General features: G+C 34.2%; 2 protein-coding genes and 1 pseudogene across 7 annotated transcripts; all 3 read left to right on the top strand.

The window, feature by feature from the left end:
* The first annotated feature begins 4,902 nt into the window (after nt 1–4,902).
* On the top strand, nt 4,903–13,702 carry LOC110600061 (RNA polymerase II subunit A C-terminal domain phosphatase SSU72). 6 transcript variants are annotated; one of them, XM_043950476.1, is made up of 6 exons: nt 4,903–5,164; nt 5,796–6,034; nt 6,292–6,507; nt 7,319–7,469; nt 12,099–12,378; nt 12,484–12,850. In XM_043950476.1, the coding sequence occupies exons 3-6, from the start codon at nt 6,293–6,295 to the stop codon at nt 12,606–12,608; spliced, it is 771 nt and encodes a 256-aa protein (XP_043806411.1). In that variant the 5' UTR covers nt 4,903–5,164; nt 5,796–6,034; nt 6,292; the 3' UTR covers nt 12,609–12,850. The 6 variants fall into 6 exon arrangements, with proteins under 6 accessions (XP_043806411.1, XP_043806414.1, XP_043806410.1 ...); XM_043950475.1 differs by having other exon boundaries at nt 4,907–5,188; XM_021736762.2 differs by lacking the exons at nt 12,099–12,378; nt 12,484–12,850 and adding exons at nt 13,163–13,281; nt 13,372–13,702 and having other exon boundaries at nt 4,918–5,188; nt 7,324–7,469.
* Nucleotides 13,703–13,860: 158 nt separating this feature from the next.
* Nucleotides 13,861–13,979, top strand: LOC122721826 (annotated as a pseudogene).
* A 528-nt stretch (nt 13,980–14,507) lies between these two features.
* On the top strand, nt 14,508–24,550 carry LOC110599830 (extra-large guanine nucleotide-binding protein 3). The gene is made up of 8 exons (XM_021736409.2): nt 14,508–15,663; nt 15,757–15,894; nt 16,249–16,353; nt 16,447–16,632; nt 17,718–17,895; nt 19,856–20,088; nt 23,262–23,431; nt 23,515–24,550. The coding sequence occupies exons 1-8, from the start codon at nt 14,689–14,691 to the stop codon at nt 24,095–24,097; spliced, it is 2,568 nt and encodes an 855-aa protein (XP_021592101.1). The 5' UTR covers nt 14,508–14,688; the 3' UTR covers nt 24,098–24,550.
* Nucleotides 24,551–25,045: the final 495 nt, after the last annotated feature.

Raw genomic sequence — 25,045 nt, 5'->3', positions numbered from 1 at the left:
GTCTCCTTTTGTTTTCTTGGTTTCTCTGAAACTTCTTCCAAGCAAATCTTCAAGTTCAAACCCACAGCCAATAGAGACAGTTTCCTCTTTTCTTATATAAGCATCTGTGTCGTTATTTGAAATAATTTTTTCTCTGAAATATTGATTAAATGTTATATTAACTTTAATTTGTTACAGAAATTAATTTTATTTCCTTTTTCAAGAAAAAATTATTTCTAGAAATATATATTTTTTATATTTTTTTATTTTCTGCTAAAGTAAGTTATAGTTTTCTCAATCACTATTTTAGGCAAGTACAGATATAATGTAATTATAATTCAAAACCAATATGGAAAATTGTTTATTGACAAAAAAAAAACATGGAAAGTTGTTCACCCAGAAATTCTTAAAATATTTAAAATAAAAGCTCCAATTAATTAGTAAACTATTTATAAAATTAAAAAATTAATTATTATTTTTTTAAATTATAAGAATTAAATAATAAAATAATTAACAATAAAATCTAATAAACGAATTAATTAGTAAATATTTTTCAAAATAATTGACTAATAAATTTTTTTTAATTTTTTTTAATTTTTTTTAATTTTATAACATTAATTTTCTGAAACATAATTGAAAAGAAAAATCACATCGAGGGTCATCAATTAAACAATTTTTTTATATACAGAATTTGGCTCCAAAATTTCTTTGTTAAGTGAAGTCAAATGCAAAGCAGGTTAAAAATATGCCCTATACTTTATTTCTTATAAATGAAGGAAAAATTTTAAGATTAGTGACATTTTTAAATTTTTAATAATTGAAAATAAGTTATAATATAATCCTTAAATTTTATTTGATTAATAAAACTATCCTTAAAAATATTTTTTTTATTTTCATAATATATTTAGTTATCATCATTAAATTCAATGAAAACCTCTTTTATTAATTATATTAATCTCTTTTTAATATAATTCAATGAAAACCTCTTTTATTAATTATATTAATCTCTTTTTAATATTAAAAGAGTTATAAAAATTGACTTAAATTAAATTTTATGTATTTTAAATTTTTATGAAAAATATTAAAATAATAAAATACTATTTTTGATTTAATTTTAACAATTTAAACTTTTTTTATCTCTTAAAATTTATGCACATAATTTTTAATATTATTAAGTATCAATAAAATAATTCATAAAAAAATCAATTAAATATTTGATACGATATAATAATCGCCTCAAAATAATGTATGAGCTATTACCATAAAACTATATCACGTGACAAGAATCTAATAAACTGACATATGGTCATAGAGGTATTATCCATAGAAAGGAAAATTAGGATACCATAATATTCGGTACTTCACCGAAACTCACTCTCACCTTTGTGGGTCGAGTGTTCATAGAAAATTACCATTAGTGGATGTAATCTAAAACATCCCCACTATATCTATAAATGTGAAATCCCCTAGTCACTAGTTGGTATCAATTGGATTTTCAGGAGATTCAATAATTAACTCCACCTTTTTACAGTATAAATATAAATATACATAGACTTTAAGGTACATATTTTTAGATACTTATTCTAAACTCAAACAATTCATTACATTCGCTCATTCTATCAGTTTACTGACTTGAGTATCGGAGTGACTGCCCATAGGCGCCACCTCATATCTTCTCTTTTGCAGATTGACCAAGTTTAACTCTATTTCTAGCCACACCATTTGGTTCCTTTATCGGGAACTCCATTGAATTTTTCCTATTCATTTGGATTAAATTTGGTTTCCTATTCACTTTCTCTTAAAAGGTATTTTTTTTCTTTTATTCAAAATTTTACTCAATTTGCTATGATATTTAAATATAAATTTATCACCTGCATACCTCTTAAAAAACTCTCTTCAAACTTGTAAAAAATCCACCAAAGAGAGAGTGAGTCTTTAAGAAGTTTCATCTCACGTTTCAATACTGAAATGATATAGGTGGAAGAGCTAAATTATGAAATAGTGTGCGAAGCGCTAAAAAAAAACTCGTAACATTAAATTCATGGATTTCTTGATTAAAAATCAAAACGATATCTATCAGCAGCTGATGAATAAAGCTCAGAAGTATATAAGGCTTGATGACAAGGTCCACTCACTAAGAGAAGATAAGAGGATGAGTCAAAAGCAAATCCTGAAGCCAGAAAGGTGAGGATATGAAGGAGACTGCAGAAGTTATCCAATGTCCCGAGGAAGGAACGATCAAGGTAAGTATAAAAGTTATACTCCACTGAATGACTCACATACATATATTCTAATGTAGATCAGGAAAAATAATAAAAAGGTCAGATGGCTCTCCAACCTCAATATTGAGAAAGCCGACAGGCGAGACAGGACTAAGTACTGTCATTTCCGTGAAGATCATAGGCATATAATGGAGGAATATCGATAGCTAAAAGACGAAATCAAGAGATTGATATGGGATGGCACACTTCGAAAGTTCACTAGAATAGACATAGAGGAAAGGAGACCCAAGCCTGAGTTAAGAACTCCCAAAAATACCACTGACTATGAACCTGTAGGGGTTATACATGTGATTGTAGAGGCCCTAACGATAGCAAGAAAAAGATCAAATGTGTCATTGAGGACGTCTTGTTTGTAGAATAGGAGCCATGGGCAAAGCAAGAGATAAAGTTTGGATCTGCAGATAAGACAACATGGTTTTTCCACAATGACCCGTTAACCATCAGTGTCTGCTTAAACATGTATGATGTGAGGCGGCTCTTGGTCGACACAGGTAGCTCCGTCAATCTCATCACTTTAAATGTTTTTAACAAATTAGGATTAGACGTGAATAATCTTGCTAAGATCTCCTATCCGTTAGTGGGATTAGGAGACAAGACTGTGGCAATACTGAGCACCATTAATCTCCCCTTGTGCTGGGTGATGAGAAGCACAATCAGGAGCTATATGCAGAGTTTGCTATGGTGGATATTCCACTCGCATGCAAAGTAATACTTGGGCGCTCAGTATTGAACTGTTACGAAATAGTTATTAACACATGTACTATGTATCTAAAGCTACTAGCTCCAGGAGAATTAGTTGTTGTTCGAGGCAGCCAGAAATCCGCACAGGAATGTTAACAAGCACTCAATAAAGAACTGCGAAAAGCGATAATGCCCATTAATCTATTGGAAAAACCAAACTCCCACATGAAGCTAAAGCCAGTAGACCCAGTGGAAGAAGTCCAGTTAGAAACCGACAAAAAGATACGATTGAAACTATGTAAAGTGATGAAGTAAAATGTAATTTAATAAAATTGCTAAAATATAGAGTGACCACTTTTGCTTGGTCTCCAGAAGATTTAACAAGTGTTGATCCGGCTCTTATCACCTATAGGTTGTCTATCGATGAGAAAATAAAATTAGTACAACAAAAGAAAAGAAAGTTTGCACCGGAAAGGCAACAGGTGATTAAGGAGGTTAATAAACTCTTTAAGTGCATGGTTGATAAAGGAGGTCCAATATCCTATATGGCTCACTAATATAATACTGATTAAGCAGACAAATGGGAAGTGGAGGATGTACGTGGACTTTACTGACTTAAGCAAGGCATGTCCAAAGTATCACTATCTACTCCAGTCCACCGACAGGTTAGTAGACTCTACCTCGTGACACGCAGTGGTCTTTTTTCTTGATGCTATTTTACGTTATCACCAAATCTTAATGGACGCCAAAGATGCAGAAAAAACTATTTTCATCATTGATGAAGGAGTTTTTTGCTATAAAGTGATGTTGTTTGGATTAAAGAATGTAGGGGCGACCTACCAAAGGCTGATGTCAGGCATTTTTAAGTACATGGTGGGATCATTTTACTTACTTGATTATAGGAATAATTACGCATAGGTACCAACTATTCCATATCTTCTCTTGATAAATTATAATTTAGTTTTATTTTCAACCACAACGGGATAAAGTTTATTTCTTGTTCCTATAATTGTTAACTACATATATTATTTACTTTTGTAATTTTAAATATATGTATTACTTAATTCTTATAATTTTAAATATTTATCCATTTCAAAAAAAAATATTTATATTAATTAATTAATTAATTAATCTATTTTTCTATAGTAATAATTAGCATGGTAATAGAAAATTCTTTCTATTAAATAATATTTAAAATTTTTTTATTTTAATAAAAATTGTTTATTTTCTCTTAAATATCTAATTAAGAAATTCGTATTTAAAAAATATTATTTTTTTATTATTTAAAAATAATAATATTATTTAAAAACTAATATGTTTTGCATATTATTTTCATTAAATAATATTTAAAATTATTTTTTATTTTAGCAAAAGTTATTTATTCTTCTTTTAAATCGTATAATAATAAAAAATTTTCATTTAAAAAAATACGACTTAATACTTTCATATAATTATATAAATTTAATGGTAGTTCAGGAAAGTAGTATTTGATTCAAACAAAAAAAATTAATTAAATTAATTTAATTTAAAAATTTAATTCAATTTTTTATTTATTTTGATTCGATTTAATTTTTAATTTTAAAAATTTTAATTATTTCAATTCGATTCGATTTTAATCAGAAAAAAATTAAAAAATTAAATCAAATCGATTAGTAATAATAAAATATTATTTTTAATAATATAAAAAAATTAAATATATTAAAATTAAAATATTTTAATTAAATTTTAAAATATTAAAAAAAATATAAAAATTAAAAACAAATTATTAAAACTTTCAAATCAATCAAATTAAATTGAATCAAATTGATCGGATTCAATTAAACTAATTCCCTCGTGGTTAATTAGGAAACTATCATTAAAATAAAAATATGTAGGTGAAAGAACGTTTCATTAGTCAAATGAAAATTTATAGTTATTTAAAGTTTTGTAGCTGTGAATTACCAAATATTTAGATTTTTTTCCGGTAATTTTTTTATTCATTCAATTTAGTCCATTCTAACCTCTGTTCCCATCCATTACCCCAAGCTGAGCCTGAGAACACGACTTTAACCTCCGAGGCTGCATGGTCACCGCCATCCGCCGCCGATGACAGAACCTATCTGCCACCACTTATAGCCCTCACCTTAGGCCCTACCACACCTATCCACTTTCTCTATCTCCTTCTTCGCTTACAGAAACTCCATTCCTCTTACTAAAAAATTCAGGTGCCTATGAAGATTCAGGTGATAGCCACCCGCTTTCAAGTGGTATGGTTCTCGTTTACTGTCTATTATTGTTGCTAAATTTTCAGAAGCTTTAATTACTTTGCTAAGCGTCCTTGGCTTGTTTGGTTGCCCAGAAAAATGTGAGGACCAGACAGGGAAATGTAAAAGACGAAAACAAAAATTAGAAAAAAAAAGGGGATGACAACTATCTCCTGCTTAATATACTTAATATCTCCGAAAATTTAGTATCTATGAGAGTGTTGTATTACTGAGATTTGGCTTCCTTGATTCTCTCTGTTACACTTGCATTCTCCTAATCTCTATTGAATTTTCCCTTGATTTCATTGTAAAGGGTATGTTCTTATTCTCAATACTCGGATCATTTTCCCTTGATTTTGTTTGCTTGGTTTTCTCTGTTCTTGATCTAATTTAATTCAATGCTCATCATTATATGTGTGTTCAGATATAGATGTCAATTTTCTTTTATTGCATAGAATTTTAGCAATGAGAAGCATTATATGTTTCAATTTTCCATTGGGTTTTAAGACAAGAGTATGGTTTCTTTGTTTAAAGAAGGTTGTGAATGAAAAACACCTTGGTATTGATATTGGTATTGATATTGATATTGATTCTCAACTCTATTTCTTAGGTACAAACTCTCACCATTCTCCACCCTTAGCTTTCATGGTGAGATAGCTCATTCCCATATTGACAATCTAAATCTTAGTCAAGTGGTGAAGGCAGTCTTGAAGGGACCTGATTACTACAAGTACAGCAACAATTCTGGAGGATCTCGAGTATTGCCATATCTGACATTCAAATTTCACTCTTTCTGTTGAACCTTTTGTTTCTTTTGCCCAAGACAGTAAAGCCTTCTCCTTCGGTGAGGTAAGCTCTGGGTATTTCTTTTTCTTTTTGGATTTATTTTTTTTTGTTTTCCCCCTTTTTCTTGGATTAAAGTAGGGATTTGAGGTAATATACTAAGAGGTTGGGCTTCATAAGAAGTATCATCCAATTAGGTTTCAAATTTCTTGTGAACCTGCTAGAAGAATGGTTATCATATTTCTTTGTTTGTTGAAATGTTGCATTAACGTGTTCGGGTTTTGATGCATCCCTACTGAAGTTTCATCTCTTTTGTGCTAAAGCATGAAATTCCGCTATGCCATGGTGTGTTCATCAAATCAAAATCGGAGCATGGAGGCTCACTCTCTGCTCAAGAGGCAAGGCTTTGATGTGTCCTCCTACGGAACAGGGTCTCATGTTAAGCTTCCTGGACCATCCCTTAGAGAGCCAAATGTCTATGATTTTGGAACCCCTTACAAACAAATGTTCGATGATCTCAGGCGCAAAGACCCTGACCTGTATTCTCTTATTATTTGCTCTTTTTTTCGCCTTTGTGCATCTGATAAAAATATTTGGGACATGCGAAATATCATAACTGAAATTTTCTTATGTTTCCTTTACTACACTTTCTTGGCAAATAAAGCTAGAATTTATTTTTGTGTGCTGTTTCATAAATAAGTTTCACTTTTTTTCCTTTTCCCTTTCTAGGTTTAATTTATAGAACCTTTTCAGGTAAACAGTTCAATGCCTCACTACATTTGAAAGAAAAATATAATTTTGAAGTAACTTATGTTATAAAAATCCAAGTAATTTGATTTTTTTTTTCTTCTGTGTTTAGTTGGGGGAATTGAAAAAGAAAGTTGAAACTAGATTTGGAGTTTTCACTTTTATTATTTCCATAAAGATATAAATATAATGACCTGTATTCTCTTTCTTCTTATTTGCTCGTTTTTTTTTGAACTACACTTTCTTGGCAAGCAAAGCTAGAATTTTTTAAATTTGCTTTTTGATAAATAAGTTACTAGGATGTAGGATCACCTTTTCCCCTGCCAAAATCTGAATTATAGAAGATTTTTAGGCAAACAGTTTAATACTTCAATCTTCATAGTATTTGAAAGAAATATATAATTCTAAAATAAATTTGTGCAATAAAATGAAAGTAATTTAAACTTTTATTCTCCATTTGGTTGGGGAAATTGAAAAGAAAGTTGAACGTGGAGTTGGACTTTCTTATTTTTTTATATAAAATTGAAGTTAGCTGAACTGGCATGTGACCCGCAATTGAATAACTCATGTTATGATGTTTATAATTCATTATGATTGCAAAAGTGCAGTTACAAGCGTAATGGCATATTGCCGATGCTTAAAAGGAATTCATCTGTCAAATTGGCACCTCAACGTTGGCAAGAGAATGCAGCTGATGGTTCATTTGACGTGGTGTTCTCATTTGAAGAGAAGGTTTTCGATATGGTTATTGAAGGTAATCACATCTACTCATTTTCATTTTATTTTTTTTATCGACTCTATGCTTTGTCAATTCTAGTAGGCTATTTTATTTTATTTTTATTGTTTCTATGCTTTGTCAATTCTAGTAGGCTATGCTCATATGAAATATCTGATTTTAGCTCGGATGCAAATTCTGTTGGATGAGTCATGGAATGTCCTTTACACAGTTAAGTGTGACACTGGAATTACTTTCAGCTGTCTTACAGGCTGGCCCTAGGGTAAGAGAAAATAAAGTCATGGAAATAAAAAAAAAATGGTAGTAATTTAGCAAGTTTGCCTTAGTAGGCTGCTGGGGTATTGGTGGAGAGCCTCTAGGAGATTGTTATGAGCAGAGGAACTCTAGTCAGCTTTCTCTCTTTGTCCAACCTCCTATGATCATCCTGTAGCAAATCATTCAAGTCAAGGAGTGATGGGCTCCATTTTTGTTGAACAAGGTCTCTTTCTTCTAATTTTGCCAATGAAATCAGGTAGTTGAACAGACCAAGGTCAAGGTGTCTAGGTAGTATTCTGTTAAGTGGAAGTGTGATTCCTTTTTCTTTAAATTTGAACTTTGGAAAAGCCTCCAATCTTGCATCCCATACTCTCTTAGTTAATGGTGGAAAAATGTAATGAGCACCACTCCTTGATGAGATAATTATGTCCAAGTCTTCAAGTGGACATTCTTTGTTGTCATTTGTCAATATGTTCTTGCAGGTTTGGGTCCCATATCCAATCACTTTTTCTTTTAATAATCTCTGTTGAGCTTAGTTTTTGAATATTGATGGGCAATTGATTTCAAATAGAGTACAATGATGTAAAAGAATCCATATAGCAGATCCAACCATTTTGGGATTAGGCTTAGTTGTTGTATGTTGAGCTTACCCAAACCAATATCTTACCCTTATACAACTTAATCCGAAACTTGAAAAATGGAATCAAGGAATTGTTGCAAGTCTAGATTGCTTGTTGTTAAGTTCTCTCAAATAAGACCTCGTTATAGGTCGATGAACATGGAAATCTTCCTCCAAAGAAGCGAATTTGTGCTTTTTCTTGAATATCCTGTTGTGAAAATTGGTTGAGGACTCGTTAGAGAGAGCCCTCTAATCTCATGAAACTAATATAGATAAAACTCTGCTTATATTATTCATAATAATCAATTGCCTTAAATATGAAAGGGTTACAACGTATAAGAAATAGAACTCCAACATATAAGGATATCACATTCTTCCTACTAAAAACCATTTAAATTTGAATTGAAGATTCTGAACTAATTTTTTTCTTGATTTGTGAAGTATCCTTAACTAAATTGGAAGCAAAGGACCTTGAATCTTTCAATAAGTTAGCAAGATGATCTACTAAACAAGCTCCACCATTTGTCAAAAGACAAAGAGCTTGTTCCATAGCTCAACAAGAAAATAAGATAATCCTCCATATGGCATCACTGGGAGATAACCCCATGCGATACACTTAAATTTTTCAAGTTTTTTAGTTGTCCTCCAATTCCACTCATAATAATTTTTTTACACTGATAGTTGAAGGAATATGGCTCATCACTTCAATCATTTATGCCCTACTAGGACATTTGACAAATGAAGTTAAGGTACTTGTTGGTTGGTTCGAACAGTTGTCTGGAATATGGACTGAAATTGATGCTCGTAATCTTCTATCAATCCAGCTTGCTTTAGGTTCACCAACTCCCCCAATGGATTGTCGCGTGAAGAACGGCCAACTCGCAAGTTGTAGTCCTCCTTGAACACCTGCTATGTCAGTAAGGTGTAAGGCAACTAGAATGACTTTATTTGCTTCAGTTTTTCATTGATTGTGAAAGAGTTGTTCATAACGATTAAGCCATCCAAGCGAATTGGAGCCATTCAATTTTGGTCTGGTTCGCCCCTCCCTCTCCCCTATTGAAGGTCCAAAATAGCTAAGAAAGTTGCCGAGCTAAGTCATTGAAACATGTCTTTGGATTGTTGCATGAAAAATTCAGTTTTTCTTCTAAATTTGCTAGTTACCCATGACAACTTGCTTTGACATCAAGTTGTCAAGTTCCCTCAAATAAGATGTCATCGTAGGTCGATGAACATGGAAATCTTCCTCCAAAGGAATGTATTTGTCTTTGTTCACATTCTTGCTTTTTCTTGAAGACCCCATGAAAAAATTGGTTGAGGACTTGTTGGAGAGATTTTTCTAATCTTATAAAGTTAATTTGGACAAAGTTTTGCTTCCTTTATTTATTATAATAAGTTGCCTTGAATAAGAAAGGCTTACAAAATCTCCAATTCCCATCCCTTTTCCTCACTAAAAGTACTGGAGAGGCATATGGGCTGGTATTTGGTTGAATGACCTTATCCTTACAATCTCATCCACCAATTTCTCTATCTCAACCTTTTGAAAGTGTGGATACCCATATGATCTGATATTAACAGGGGCAGCTGTAGGTACCAAGGCAATTGAGTGATTATGGCTTCTGAAAGGGGGTGGAGCTATTGGTTCTGTAAAAATGCTCTCATATTTTTCCAGTAGAGTTAGCAACTCCTCAAGATAGTTGCTAGTTGTCAACACATGGAGAGTAGGTTCAGCACAGCAAAGAACTTGAATGTAAATCAAAGGGCTCATGAAATCTCTACCTCCTCTGTGCAACAGCTGCTGAGTTTCATCACATAATTTTTCAAAATCAAAGAGCACAGGATCATAACTTCCCATCTCGAAAACTCCAAGGTTAAATTTAAAAGAATGTTGCTGCACTTTCCAATTAAATCCAGGACACACCTTATAACTTTCCATTTTCCTTTCATTGCTACTGTCACAAACATGGCAAAAACCGTTACTATGAGAACCTTCAACTCCTTAGCTACCCTTGCATCCAAGAAGCTGTGAGTACTTCCACTGTCTACCAATATCAGTAGCTTCCTGTTCTGTTGCTTGCCAGTCAGTCTAATTGTGTTTGTACCTTGAATTCCTTCCATAGCATGTACAGACAGGGTGGCTGCTTCTAGCTTTTCAGATACTTCTCCTTCCAATAAATCATGCCAAACTTCTTCCCTTCCTCTCCTAACTGCCCTTCAGTAGCCTGAACAGTGCTGTCTTTTTTCTCTCTTCACAAGGCCATTAATGTTTTTATGATTACATTGATGACCTGGAAAGTACTTTTTTCCACATTTGAAACAGGGTCTATGCTGTCTAATGGCACTTTGGTTATTACCCGAGATAGTAGGGTTTTTATTGGAGGGTTGCTTTACTGAAATTTGGCTTCCAAGGCTATATGTAGGCTTATGTGCACTTAGGGGTAGTTTCTGGTTGAAATTTACTTCAGAGTTAGGAGGTTTTGGTGGATAAGGATAATTTTCTGAGTGGTGTGTTTGTTTTATAGGTGAAGATTGGGGCTATAGCTTTGGAACTGTTGGCTAATGGAAATTTGGAATAGTACTGGTTTTTCTGCTAGAATTCAGAAATTGTTCCTGAAATTTTGCAATCTGGAAAGCATGTGCTAGAGTGGTAGGCCTTAACATTCTAATAACAGGCCTAATGTCATCCTTTAATCCTCCCACAAATACAGACAGAAAATATGCCTCATCCAGGCTAGGCCTAAGCCTTTCTACCCTAATTCTCACATTCTCAAATCTGACTTGGTAGTCTTCTATGGTTCTCTCTTGCCTAATCTTCATCAGCTCCTCCACCCCATCTTCTAAGGTCTCTTCCCCAAACCTCATACAAATATCTCTCTCAAATTCTTCCCAAGAGTGACCCCTAGCCCCCTTAACCTAATTGTGGTACAATGCGTCAGCCCTATCCATAAAAAATAGACTAGCCATGGCCACTCTTTGTGCTCTAATAACTCTATTAATCTCGAAGTTTTTAATACATTACCTTAACCAAGCTCTAAGTTCCTTTCCATCGATGGTCACTAATTTGATTTTGGGCAAAAATTTAGGCACACCTCCATTTTCAGCTACAGATCCACTGCTGTGGTGATCCCTCAGTGTGGCAGTGCCCCTCCAGGTGGACTTGGAAGAATTCCCTTACCTTCGAGGCCCACTGCATGATTACTCAGTGTTCCGATAGGACCTCCAACACCTTTGCTACTTCCTTCTGAGGCTCCCTTGGCTTAATCAGGGACTCCAACCCTAAACAGATGGTGTTTTGGGTTTCAATAGCATTCTATCTGATTTCTTCTCTCAGCTTCTCTTTATCTTTCTTTGCATTTTCCTGCAAATTTCTGATGTGATCTTCCATCTCTACAATTCTCGTTTCTTGATTCACTGCTCTGGATCCAGTCATCTTTCAGCTAACCACTTCAAATTCCCACATTCTTGAACCGGTCTGATACTAAATTTGTAAGAATCTAGGATTAATTTTCCTTAATGTAACTGAGCAATATAATGGATGAGAAGAGAAGAAGAACTAAAAGGTGAGATTGAGGATGATTAGAAGGAAGAGATGAGAAGAGAATTAAGAGCAAGGGAGAAATAGAGTGTGTTATTGATAATTCTTCAATGCCATACAGAAATTGTTGCCTCTTATTTATACAAGAATATTAACTGCTCTCTAACTAATTCTGTTATAACCATTTTTCCCTTCAAAACTCGAGCTATCACTGAACTCCCTTTTTCTTCTTTCTTTTAAGATACGTAACAAGGAGATACAAGGATCTCAGGAAGAGATGACTCTGTCAGTCCATGCTCTCGAAGGGAAGCTGAGAGTAAAAACAATTAAAATGTTGGGGAGGCATAATGATAGAGAATTATTAACTCTTGTAGACAGTGGCAACACACAGTTTCTTGGATGCAAGGATAGCAAAGGAACTAAAAGCACCTATAGTGGAAACAACTGCAATGTCTGTATCTGTAGCAGATGGAAGGAAAATAGTGAGCAGCTGCATGCATCACACCTCTATTTGGCTGGAAAGCTAATCAGTATGCATTTCAGTATAACTTTAGATTATTGGATCTTGGAAGCTTTGACATGATACTTAGAGTAGATTGGATGCATTCCTTCAATCCAATTCTGCTAGATTTTCACAACTCCACTATCAGTATCAACCAGCAAAGGAGAAGTGTGGTTCTGCAAGGAGTTAAGAAGCAGGCAACCACAGCTAAGCTTCTCCAATGCAGATCCCTCAAGAATTACTGCATAAGCAAGGGGAAGACTTCTAGACACCTCTATTTTGCATACATATGCCAACTGGAGAAGGAGAGTTGGTTGCCAGTGTTACTGAGATTGCCTTGGGCAATTACCAGGCCGATCTTCAAGCTCTTCTGTATTATTATGCCTGCATATTTGAAGAAGTAAAGGAGTGCCCCCATTCAGAAACCACAACCATTCTATTCCCTTGCTGCCAAATGCTCAACCTGTGAACATCAAGCCCTACAGATATGGGTGACGTTGTCTGCTAGTAATTTATATTTCCTTGGTGGAAAACATTATTGCATAGAAATTGTTGATGTGATCCTCCTTTGTTGATTTCTTTTGAGCTGAAAGTAAAAATCCAATGTAAAAGGCCTAAAGATGAATAGATCAATCTAACTGTTAGTTTGGTTTGATTAACCTGGTTCAATTTGCTTATTAACTTATTATAGCTTCAGAATTTTTGAATGGACCAATCAAATTATCATAGCTGAATTGGGTAAACTAATTGGACCTGGTTCTTTTCTACACATGATCATGTCTTCATTGCTGTGAAATGTGCAGATCTCTATAACAGGGATCAAGTTCTTATGAAAGCAGTGCTGGTGATCAACTTAGAAGTAAAAGATAGCCACGAGGAGGCAGCAATTGGAGCTCGACTTGCTCTAGATCTGTGCCAAGATGTAAGATTACTTGCTTCATAGTAGTGATATCTGGTCCCCCCAAATTGTTATTACTTTGTTGATTTTATATTTTATAATTTGTATTTACAGATTGAAGCAGCTGAATCATGGGAGGATTCTATTGATGAGATTATAACTGCATTTGAGACAAAGCACAGGCGGAAGCTTTTATATAGCATCTCCTTCTACTAATCAATGATTAACTACATTACTTTTTTTTTTTTCTTGCTTTTTTAATGTAAAGTTGCTCAATGTTGCATAATTTGTAGTACTTCATCCTTTAAGGATATGGGCCCAAGAGGGTCGATAATCAAACTGGCCGACATCCATCCTTAACTATTTTAGTTTTGGTTTACCAAATGCGGGTCTTTGTTTAAGCAGTGATACTCTCGAGTGAAAGTGGATTCAGTTCAAAGCTTAATTGGCCTAGTTGTCGATTGGTATTGCAAAGAGTCACTCATCTAACTTGACGTATACCTCCTTTGGCTGTCCTTGGAATCTTTTATATATATATATAATATTTTTACAGACCCTTTTTTTTATCTGAAAAGTAAGGTTCTTCCGTCAGGCCAAATGCTATATTGCGATCATATCAACACAAATGCACTGAATTTCATTAAAATTCCAAAGTTAAATGTGTTTGAACGAAAGCAGTACTGGGATGGTTGACCTTTTAAAAAGTTTTCGTATGGCAACTTTTTATTTTTTACAGAACTGAGCAACTAGTGATAGAACGTTCTTATTATTTCAAGAATAGGACGTTTGTAAAGATTATTTTATTGAATTCGAACAGTTTAATGTATATGCTGTATTTATGCTCGTTTTAAATTAGATTGGAATTTATTTTAAATTATTTTAATTTATTTTAATATAATAATAATAATTATTATTATTTAAAATCATTAAATCTGTTTGATTTTACATAATGTGATTTGATAATTTATATTTTAATTTTTTCATTGTTTAAATAAAACAATAGAAATTCCATTTATTTAATTTATAAAATGGATAAATTAATTAATAATTTTTAAAATATTTTAATGTATTTTTTAAATGGACAGATTAACTGATCAAATATTTTTGAGTAATAATTATAGGAGAGGTTATTCTTGATAGGAAAAAGGCAAATCTTTGGAGGCTTAAAATTGGTTTTTTCCTATGTTACCTTTTAGACCAATAGATTCCAAGCAAACTCATGGGCCAACTTTTAACAATTCCCTCTAATCTGACGTCAAATCTAACGGCGGAATCGCATCATGAGTCCGTTCTGCCGGCGACAATAAACACCGTTTAATTCCAGCTTGATCAGCCAGCTCCCATTCTTGACTATTTATTTTAATATTATTTATTTCCCTGCAAGTTTTCCCTGGTTTTCTCACTAACCAAACGACTCCTAGAAAACTGCCAATGTCAACTGCTACTGAGGCAGAAGAAGAAAGCACATGGGAACAAGTCTTGAGAAAGATGTTACCTGCAGGTGCACCATTGCCAGATGAAGACCATCTCGATTATTCCATCGCTGTCGAATATCAAGGCCCTCCTGTTCCTTACCAAGTCCCTCGTGTTGATCCACTCAATCTTGATTCACTCTCCATTCGTTCTTCTTCTCTGGTATCCGTTGCCGACGACACGGATGTTTCTGTTCCCGTTGCTGCTCCGATCACTGCTTCAAAGATTTCCAAGTTCAGTCGTTTTAGGAATGGAACTGCTAATGTTTTAGTTAAAGAATCGACCAGTTCCGTGCCGCAAATTGAAAAGGCAGTAAATGGAGAAAATGAGGAAGAAGGAGAATCGGCACAAGTTGTTAATGGAAGAAAGGGAGAGGAAAATGAGGGAAAGCGTGTAAATGTAGTGAAATTTAATACTCCCAGGGATTCGGAAACCGAGGATGATGGATATTCATCCACGCAATCTAGTGCTGCGGCTGATGCTTTGAGGCCAACCTCGGCGGTTCGGAAAGGGTCTAGGAAGAGAGGAGTGTGCAGTAGATGTGGGAAAAAGAATAGGTTGAAGGAGAGAGAGGCGTGTTTGGTGTGTGATGCCAGGTATTGTAGCAATTGCATGCTTAAGGCCATGGGATCGATGCCTGAAGGGAGGAAGTGTGTTAGTTGCATTGGGCATCCCATAGATGAATTGAAAAGGTCTAGTTTGGGTAAATGTTCAAGGATCTTGTCCAAAGTGTGCAGTCCATTGGAGGTTAGGCAGATTATGAGGGCAGAAAAGGAGTGTGCAGCCAATCAGTTGAGGCCCGAACAATTGATTGTGAATGGGAGATCACTCAGGCAAGAGGAATTGGCTGAGGTTTTAGGGTGTCCTATCCCACCTCAGAATTTGAAGCCTGGAAAGTATTGGTACGATAAGGATTCAGGACTATGGGGAAAGGTGATTTCTTTTTTTTTTTAAAGAAAGCGAAAAATATATTGAGTCAGTAATTATTTTGTTGTACATGTTTAACAACTTATGTGTTGGTTTCAGGAGGGAGAAAAGCCCGATAGGATAATTAGTTCCAAGCTTAATGTTGGTGGTAAGCTTCGGTCAGATGCTAGCAATGGAAACACAAAGGTTTACATAAATGGACGTGAAATAACCAAGGTTGAACTCAGAGTGTTGAAGGTATTCTTGTGTCTCTGTCCAAGCATTTTATTAGTCATGATTATCCATCAATAATATATGACATTGCCAATGGAATTTTAGGATGTTCTTATCTTGATTTGTTTTGTCAAATAATAGTCTTACTGAAACTGATTGTTTAATGTTTTAAATGAAATATCCTTGCCTTCTCCTGTGAATGATAGTTTTGTATTTTTGGTGGTTACTCTGTGAATGATGATAGCTTTTATTTTGTTGGTTGCTTGTTACTTCATTTGTTTGGTTGAGCTCGAGGCCTCAGGATTATTATTGTTATTGTTATTATTATTATTATTATTATTACTGTTATTATTATTTTCATATTGGCTTTTATTTCAGCTGGCCAAGGTACAATGCCCTCGGGATACACATTTTTGGGTGTATGATGATGGATCTTATGAAGAAGAAGGGCAAAATAAGATAAAAGGGAAAATATGGGGAAAGGTTCTCTCGTATTCTTTGGATAATATTTTTCTTTATTAATTTTAGGTATGAAATTGAATTTTATATTGTTGGCATTTGACTTTTGGTAGGCAGGCATCAACTCGTTTCATCTGCTCATTATTTTCACTGCCTGTGCTGCATGGAAATCCTTTTGTGCCAAAAGAAGATCCAACAACCTTTTCAGGTAAATCCGTTCCCAAGTATTGGGAACAAGGAGGGGTCCAGAAACTGCTGTTATTGGGGTTGGAAGGATCTGGAACCAGTACCATCTTCAAGCAGGTATGCTCATTTTGCAGCCTTTTTTTCCCTGACTTCATATCACTGATGTCAGAAGCATTTATTCAATTTCATTATTATTTTTTTTTAATTTTCTGTTCTTGTAATGGTAAATATGGTAAACTGAATGTCTGAAAATTTTCTCTTCTTGTTGACAATGTTGAGTCTTTTGCTTTCTTTGGCTTGCTTGAGGTTTCAGGCAAGTTTGATTGTAATTTGCTTAGCATATGTTGGCGTTGGGTGGCTATTGGTAAATTTTGAACCAGGTGTTAATTATGGCCTGACACTTAATTACTTTGGCTGATTTGCACATGAAATTTAGGGATAGGATCTGATAGTTACTGGTACACTTCTACGAGTTGGAAATGAGTGTTTTAGTACTAAGTGTGTGTATGCGTTTTTTTTTTTAATAGGTATTGTAAAATAATTGCTATTTTATTGGAGTATTTTAATTTTCCTGTACCTGCAATAATCACTTTAGTGTTTACCATCAGCGCTTTTATACAAATCATGTTATATTATGAATACAATGTCTCTTTAGGTGTTTATGGATTTAATATCTGCCTTATTTATGTTCTTGGTTTACTACTAATTTATGGCATTTTACTAATGGTTTGAAAAGATTCTCATTAGCAGTAGTCGATTCAGTCCAATTCCATGTCTCCATTAGAAATTAAGAAACTGAGCCTTGTTCTGTTGTTTAAAACACTGATTTGAACAATTTATTGATGCTACAAAGTGCTTTGGTTAACACTTAATTGCATTACTCCTAATGACATATCCTTCAATTAACATGTGGAATATGTTTTTCCATTGATTGTCTATTCTATGTTTCAGTTTGCTTCTTTAGTAAACATTGATCTCTTGGTGGATAGCTGTTTGCTAGATTGATGCCCTTAATGGTCTTTAGCAAATGAAAATAGGCTTAATTTAATAATCTTTATATTGAGGGAAATAGTGCATTGAGCATTATTTTTTCTTTTTCTTTTTCTTTTCCTTGTTTGCATGACAACAATCATTATACTTTATTGTCTATTCGTGTAATGTTGCTGTAGTGATTAGTACATTTTCTTCATCATAACGAACAGGCAAAGTTTTTATATGGGAACAAGTTCACTCCAGAAGAGTTGCAGAATATTAAGGTTATGATTCAAAGTAACATGTACAAATATCTTAGCATGTTAGTTGAAGGACGAGAGAGATTTGAAGAGGAAGCTTTGATGGAAAAGACAACTACCCCAGTGAATGCTGAAGAATCTGCTTCAGGTTTCAACAATATTTATTTGTTTAATCTTATTTTCTTTCTCATTGTACTGTTTTCCTTTTTATTTTCTTTTGCTTTTTTTTTTTTTTTGAAAAAGACATTGAGGTAGAGAAAGAGTATGCTATGTGGATAATAAGATATCTAAAGATTTAGGATGCCTTTACTTTTGGAAAACAGTTTTTTGTTTTCTATTTTCCATTTTCTAAGAAAATTATGGTTTTCAAAAACTGTTTTCTATTTTCCATTTTCTAAGAAAATTATAGTTTTCATTTTCTAAGGAAAATAAGTAAAAACAAGGAAAATGTCTTCACCTATCAATAACAAAAAATTGTTTTCAAATTTAAATAATAAAAAATACTCATAACTTTCATAATTGAAAAAATCATTTAAAATTAAATTAGTTTTACTTTTAAATTTTTTTTACCATGTATTAGTAATTTATTTTGTAATAGTTAATCAATTTTAAATATTTTTTAAAATAATTATTTAGTTTTAGTTATAAAAACGTTATGATATTTTTTTTTGTTAAAAAATTTATTTATTTATTTTTTATTTGGAAAACAGTTAGAAAACAAAATTTTTATCATAAAGGAAAACAATGGAAAACATCTTAAAGCTAATTTCCAATATTAGTTAAATGTTCTAAAACTAGAAAACTGGTTTTCCAGTTTTTCATTTGAAAAACTGGTACATGTAAACACAAAATTCTGTTTTTCAATTTTCGGTTTTCTTTTCTAAAACTGCTTCAGTTTTCTGCAAGTAAACAGGGGCTTAGTAATCCCTTTTCCATTTCCATTCAAGAGTTCTTATGCATTAAGCTGCTATGACTAATAAGGAGAATAAGGGATTGTGGTTGTATGTGAAATTAATAGAATAGTCAGGGTGGTCTAGATAGTTAGCTGAAGAACTGGATGGGTTGAACAGTTATGGGAAGGGCCGGTAGCTGTGTAGATAACAGCTATTGCAACTGAGAAATACCAAGAATTTAATCAATTTCTCTCTCATTCTTGCTCTTCTCTCTCCCTAAAACTATTTTTGTTTTTTAGCCTAATATTCTTTCTGTTACTTGATATCCTGCCGTCGGGTTCCTATTCCCTAACATAAGCTTCATCTCTCATTTCTCCATGCTGTCTCAACAAGGACCAAGAGTAACAAAGGAAATACCCATTTAGAATTGAGAAGAATATTCATCAGCTGCCAATCTTTTTTTGCAAAGAAACCATCAAATTTTTATTCAGCATGTCTGTCTTTTCATCTTTCCCTTTCCTTCATGCCAATCAGCATTCAGCATAGCACAACGATAATTTTATTATGCAACTCTAAGTTGAAGAATGTGCTAGAATAAGAGGCAAAGTCACCTGTATTTGACGTCATCTTGATGAGCATCCTCTTAATTCAGCTTCATCATCTCTTCCTAAATTGCATGTTCATTTCATAGTAGTGCTAGTTTGCTTTAGTTGTGAAAAGCCTATATAGATGTAAATGCCTACCTGGCATTTAGTTGATGTTTGTTTGATTTCTTTGAATGATTCAGTATAGAATATAGATAGAATTGCTTAGTCAATTTTTTTTCATTTGTAATTCTATGACTGACAATGATTCAAAGAACCTTCTCTAGTTTGCTTCTTATTCTTGTCGTCTGACTTATTTTCCCTGAGCACTAATTTTCCAACAATTTTCCTCTTGAAGGGTATGATATTTAAATAATTCTATAACTCGAGGAGCAGAATCAGTTCTTTGTATTGATGGTTTCTGAGACATAATTGATGTACTATATTCTTAATTTGATTAGTTGGGTTTTAACTGTTTCACTTTCCATTTTAGTCCCATATGATAGGGAGAGACATAATTTCAACAAACATATAAATATACATAACATGTCAGTAGAAGCATTTTCCTGTGGGCTTGAGCTTTGAGCAACCCTTAATAATTGTTTGTGGGCAATAATTTCTTTTGAAACAGAATTTGAAGGAAATCAACAATGCATATACTCAATCAACCAAAGGTCCAAGCATTTTTCCGACTGGTTACTGGACATCATGGCTACAGGAGACCTGGATGCTTTTTTTCCTGCTGCAACAAGAGAGTATGCTCCTATTGTTGATGAGGTCTGGAAAGATCCTGCCATACAGGAGACATACAAGAGAAGGGAGGAACTGCATCTTGCTGATGTTGCCAAATATTTTCTAGATCAGGTACACAATGCATAGTCTTACTTGTACCCCGTCTTACTGTAAAGTGGTTATAATACCATCTCTATGGTGATTCTCATTTTTAGTTAATCAATTATTTATATAGCTTGATGTACAGTTTCATTTTCTGGCCTCTTTGTCATATTCCTGGAATTTTGAAATGTTGATATAATAGTTGTGAGTAGATGATAGGACATTTTCTATGAATGTTTGAGGTTTAGAGTCTATATCTTCAAAACATTATTTCATGATATCTATATTTTCTCGTCCTGTATATGGTATTCCCATATTGGGAATCTCATGGGTACATATCCTGGTAGTAAAGCAAGTGGAATGAAGATTTATTATCTTTTACCTTCTAAAGAATGTTCTGATTTTCCTAAAGAGACTCCAAAATAGAAAATAAAATAAATAAATGGGTGGAATGAAATAAACCAAGTGAGCAACAGAGCTGGGATTATATGCCATCAAGAATAGTCTCATAGATGCTTTGTAAAGAAATTAGTATTACCGGTCTTTGTTGAATTCCACATCGATTTGGGATAAGGATAATGTGCTCCTTACAAGACTCTTATAAGGATCTTACGCACTCCTTCCCCGTTGAGCTAGCTAATCCAAATTTAATATGGTGTTAGAGCCTCTCATTGATATTGGCCTCTCATAAATATGTCACGCATAAATAAGTCACGCTCCAGCATAGTCCCGAGTACAAGAAGTGTGTTGAATCCCAAGAAGTCGGTTTGGGATAAGAGTAATGTGTTCGGATCTTAGGCACTCCTCCCGTGAGTTAGGCCTGACTCAAATATTTAACAGTGGTGATGTGTATAACTGGACCTTTATGCTAGAAACTTTTAGCATATCCCTATACTACTTTTTATTGCCGTAGGAATTTGATGTTGTGACTTAGACCAACTGCCTAGTGCGTGGTTTTGAAGACGTTAGGCCTCACAATATCCAGCATGAGAAGGCTAATAGGTCTGCATATGTTTAACAAGGTGTTAAGAACAGGAACTGAGACTATAAATAGGGATGAGAAAAAAAGAAGAAACAGAGATGATAAGATGAATAGATTCAGCTCAGAAGAGAATAGACAGATTTAGGTGAGGAAAAAAAAAAGAATTGGGTGAGAGAAAGGTAGTCTTGTTATTGATTATTAAATGCACCGATATGCAGAGTCAACATCAACATTTATACTAGGATAATTGAACTAACTCTTTTTTTTCCCTCTAATTGCAACATTTAGTTATTTCCCTCCAAAAGCCTATCTTACTTCTATTTATTCCTTCTGTATGTGACACGAGGTTGGAAGGATCTACAGGAATGACTTTCATTCGAACAAGCGTACATAATTTCGTAGTCTAGGTATTTGTAGTATGTGGCAAATTATAGGAGCACATGTACATGAGCTTGAATTCAGCATGGAGACTGCGGCAAGCTGACAAGTCAATCTTGCAAAAGCCAAGTAACTAAGATTATTAATGTCCATGTGGATAACTTGCTTGTTTGCCTTTTTAAGCTGCAATATAGAAAAACTAATACGCTTGATCTTGAGTGTTTGGTTTTTAGGCGTATAAATCTATCCTTTTTGCCTTTGAACATTGACAACAGACGTTACCTCTTGTGCAGCAAATAAAACTCCCAACTTAGATTGCTTGGATTTGTTATTGAATTTAAGAGGCCAGTTGATGAGATATAAATTGTTGGTCACTGAACATTGACAATGAAGGCTGCCTTTTGTGCAAGTAAAGCAAATGATATTCATAAAAGATTCATAGAAATTAAAAGCCTAAATCCTAATACAAAAAGGCTGATGGCCCAAAGCAGCTCAACCAAATACAACATAAACCTAGCCCAATAAGGAACCAGGACCACAGACAAAACCCTAGCAAAGGGGCAGTTCGGACCCAAAGCCACAACCCTGAAGGTAGCAATGTAGCCAAGTAAAGGACGCTGCACAAAGCAACAACATAGCCAAGAAGGACCGCCACATGAAGCCAGAGAGAGATATCAGAGGGAGCTTAACCAATGAAGTACTGATGGGTAAGAACAGCTTGGAGCCTGAAGAGATTCACATCGACAGAAAAAAAAAAGGGAATGGCCTAAATCACAAAAGAACTAAACATTGGGCACTGGGCAAGTCATGTAAACAGAATCAAAAGGTTGGGTTGTCCTTCCCTAGGGAAAAGCTTGAAAGAGAATAGATCCAAGCAAACAGTATCCATCAATAGAGATGAAAGCTATCTACTAACTTTGTGTTGAAATTGCATGCAAGAAAGCTATGATCACCAGAAGCAGAGGAGGAGGTAGAGGTGGAGCTCTGACCATCTCAATCTCATCTTGGCTTTGAGGGATTGGGAGCTATAGGTCGGCTTCATGAATGTCCTTTGAGTTACCTTCCCATTCGCAGAATCCCAATAGTAAATCAATGCTTAATTGTGTAGCAGGTAAGAAGAGGACTGTCTCTGAGGAGCTTACACCTGTAAAACCACAAAACGACACCAAAAGAATGTACAGGATCTATCCTGGTGGAGGAGGGCAACCTACATCTAGGCAGGGAAGAGGATAAGGCATTCCCTGCCCATGGGGTAGAGGACAGCCGCATATCGGCAAAGATGAGAAAGTGAGGTATGGAACCTGAAGCATAGGGGGACAGAAATTTCTCTCTAGAAAACTAGAGAAAGCACCACTTTCCATAGACTATGAAATTGCTAGGATTTTTCTTATAGGAGTTTAAGAGGCTAGTGATGAGAAATACAACTAAAAGGTTTTTGTTACATGTCCACATATCAAAGGCTTTCAATTTAGGGATTTCAACACCAACAATGTGCCTGTACGCTGTTTTCCCTAGACAATGACGTAAACCTGGGCATGTTAAGAAGTTAGAATTGTGGTTCTCTATAATAAACAAAATATAAGTTCTAGAATACAATCCCCATTTATTTTAATGGTGTGGTATAGCAACAGTATTTGTCCTACTATTTACCAGGATTTCTGCTCGAGGAAACTCTCAGTAATTTCTAATAAATTATGTTAGCACAAAATGCAATCTCTCTTGCAAATAGATGGGGGAAATTTTTGTTTAAGGGGAGTAGTTGAATGCTTTTGTTCAACTGCTGCATTATTCATATAATTTGAACTCCCATATTTTAATTGATGTTGGTTATTATTTCATGCAGGCTGTTGAAATATCAAGCAACGAATATGAACCTTCAGAAAAGGACATTTTATACGCTGAAGGAGTCACCAAGAGTAATGGCCTTGCGTTCATGGAATTCTCATTTGATGATAGAAGCCCTATGTCTGAGATATATAATGAAGAGTCTGAATGTCTGCCTCCCTTGGACAAGTAAGGTCTTAATATTTTTATCTAAATGATGCTGGTAGTAGATTTTCAGTCTTGTGTTTTTGTGGAATTTCCTATTGCCTCAGGTACCAATTAATTCGCATAAATTCCAAAGGATTGCATGATGGTTGCAAATGGCTGGAAATGTTTGAAGATGTGAGAGCTGTTATCTTCTGTGTTGCATTGAGTGACTATGATCAAACCTGGGCCTATGGTTCAGGTCCTAGTTGTAATAAAATGTTGGCTAGCAGAGACATATTTGAGAGTTTGATGAGGCACCCCTGTTTTCTGGACACCCCTTTTGTGCTGTTGCTGAACAAGTATGACGCATTTGAGGACAAGATCAACCAGGTTCCTTTGTCCACCTGCGAGTGGTTTAAAGAGTTCTGCCCTGTGAGGACCCATAACAATAATCAGACACTGGCTCACCAAGCTTACTACTATGTGGCAGTGAAATTCAAGGAGTTGTATTCTTCTATTACTGGGCGTAAGTTGTTTGTGTGGCAGGCCAGAGCCCGGGAGCGTACATCGGTTGATGAGGCATTCAAATACATAAGGGAGGTCCTCAAGTGGGATGAAGAAAAGGATGATGACATGTATGGAATCACTGGGGATGATTCATTTTACAGTACAGAAATGAGCTCCTCTCCTTACATGGGGCCGGAGTAGCTAATCCCTTTTCTTTAAACTGGCAAGCCATCATTTTGATTTTTGAGCTGGGAGATTGATAATTTTTTTTTTTTTAATGGATTTTGGGTAAATATAATGGTCGAAATTGAGAGATTGATATAGCTTTTGACAAGGATCATTCTGCTGCATGTTCTTGTTGGGTAGAGTAGGTATTGATTTATAAATAAGCTAATGGTCTTTTGTTCTTTCTTTTTTTTTTTTTTTTTTTTTTTTAGAGGGTTGAGGGAATTTATTCGCCTGTATAGCTTTATCTATGCACCATAAATAACTGAAGTTTATGCAATCATTTTATCATTCAGATTTGTTGCAAGTAGACAGGACATTGCTGTTGGTTGGCTTGCCAGCTCTTCAGAATCTGCACGGAATGACGTTTGGAGTTGGAGATATTATAAATACATTATTCATCATTTCTACCATGAACTTTGACAATTACTTTGAATAGTCTAACTGTTCATTCCGTTTATTTTCATTCATTCATTTTAGAAAGTTGAAATAGTAAGAGAGCCCTATCGTATGATCTTTCGCCCTTTATTTGTTTATTTCTCTCTCCCAAAATCTTAAACGTATCTCTCTCGCCGCACTCTGTAAGCATCTTATTTCTCCTCTTCGCTTATTCTTGTTTCCAAGTGCGAATTGGGATAAGTCCAAACTTCAGCAATTTCTGCAAGCAACGTCTACCTTGCTTTCCACAACTTAAAACCCTCACAACAAATAAATTTTCATAAATATTAAATTATAAATTGAACTTTTATAGAAAAAACAGACCTACGTTTCCATGGATTAGTTTTCTGAATGGAAAACTGAAAACTAGTTTTTCAAGTCTTAGTTAAAATTTGAAAGCATTTTTTTTTTCTTTTTTTGATGTTTTCCTTTGTAATAAGAATTTAAGCGGTAAACACTAAACAATCACTTTAATTTAACAAAATT

This window comes from Manihot esculenta, chromosome 14 (assembly GCF_001659605.2).
Source record: "Manihot esculenta cultivar AM560-2 chromosome 14, M.esculenta_v8, whole genome shotgun sequence".
NCBI classification, from domain to species: Eukaryota; Viridiplantae; Streptophyta; class Magnoliopsida; order Malpighiales; family Euphorbiaceae; genus Manihot; species Manihot esculenta.
The sequence above is the reverse complement of the archived record's forward strand: the minus strand, read 5'-3'. Positions and strand labels throughout refer to the sequence as shown.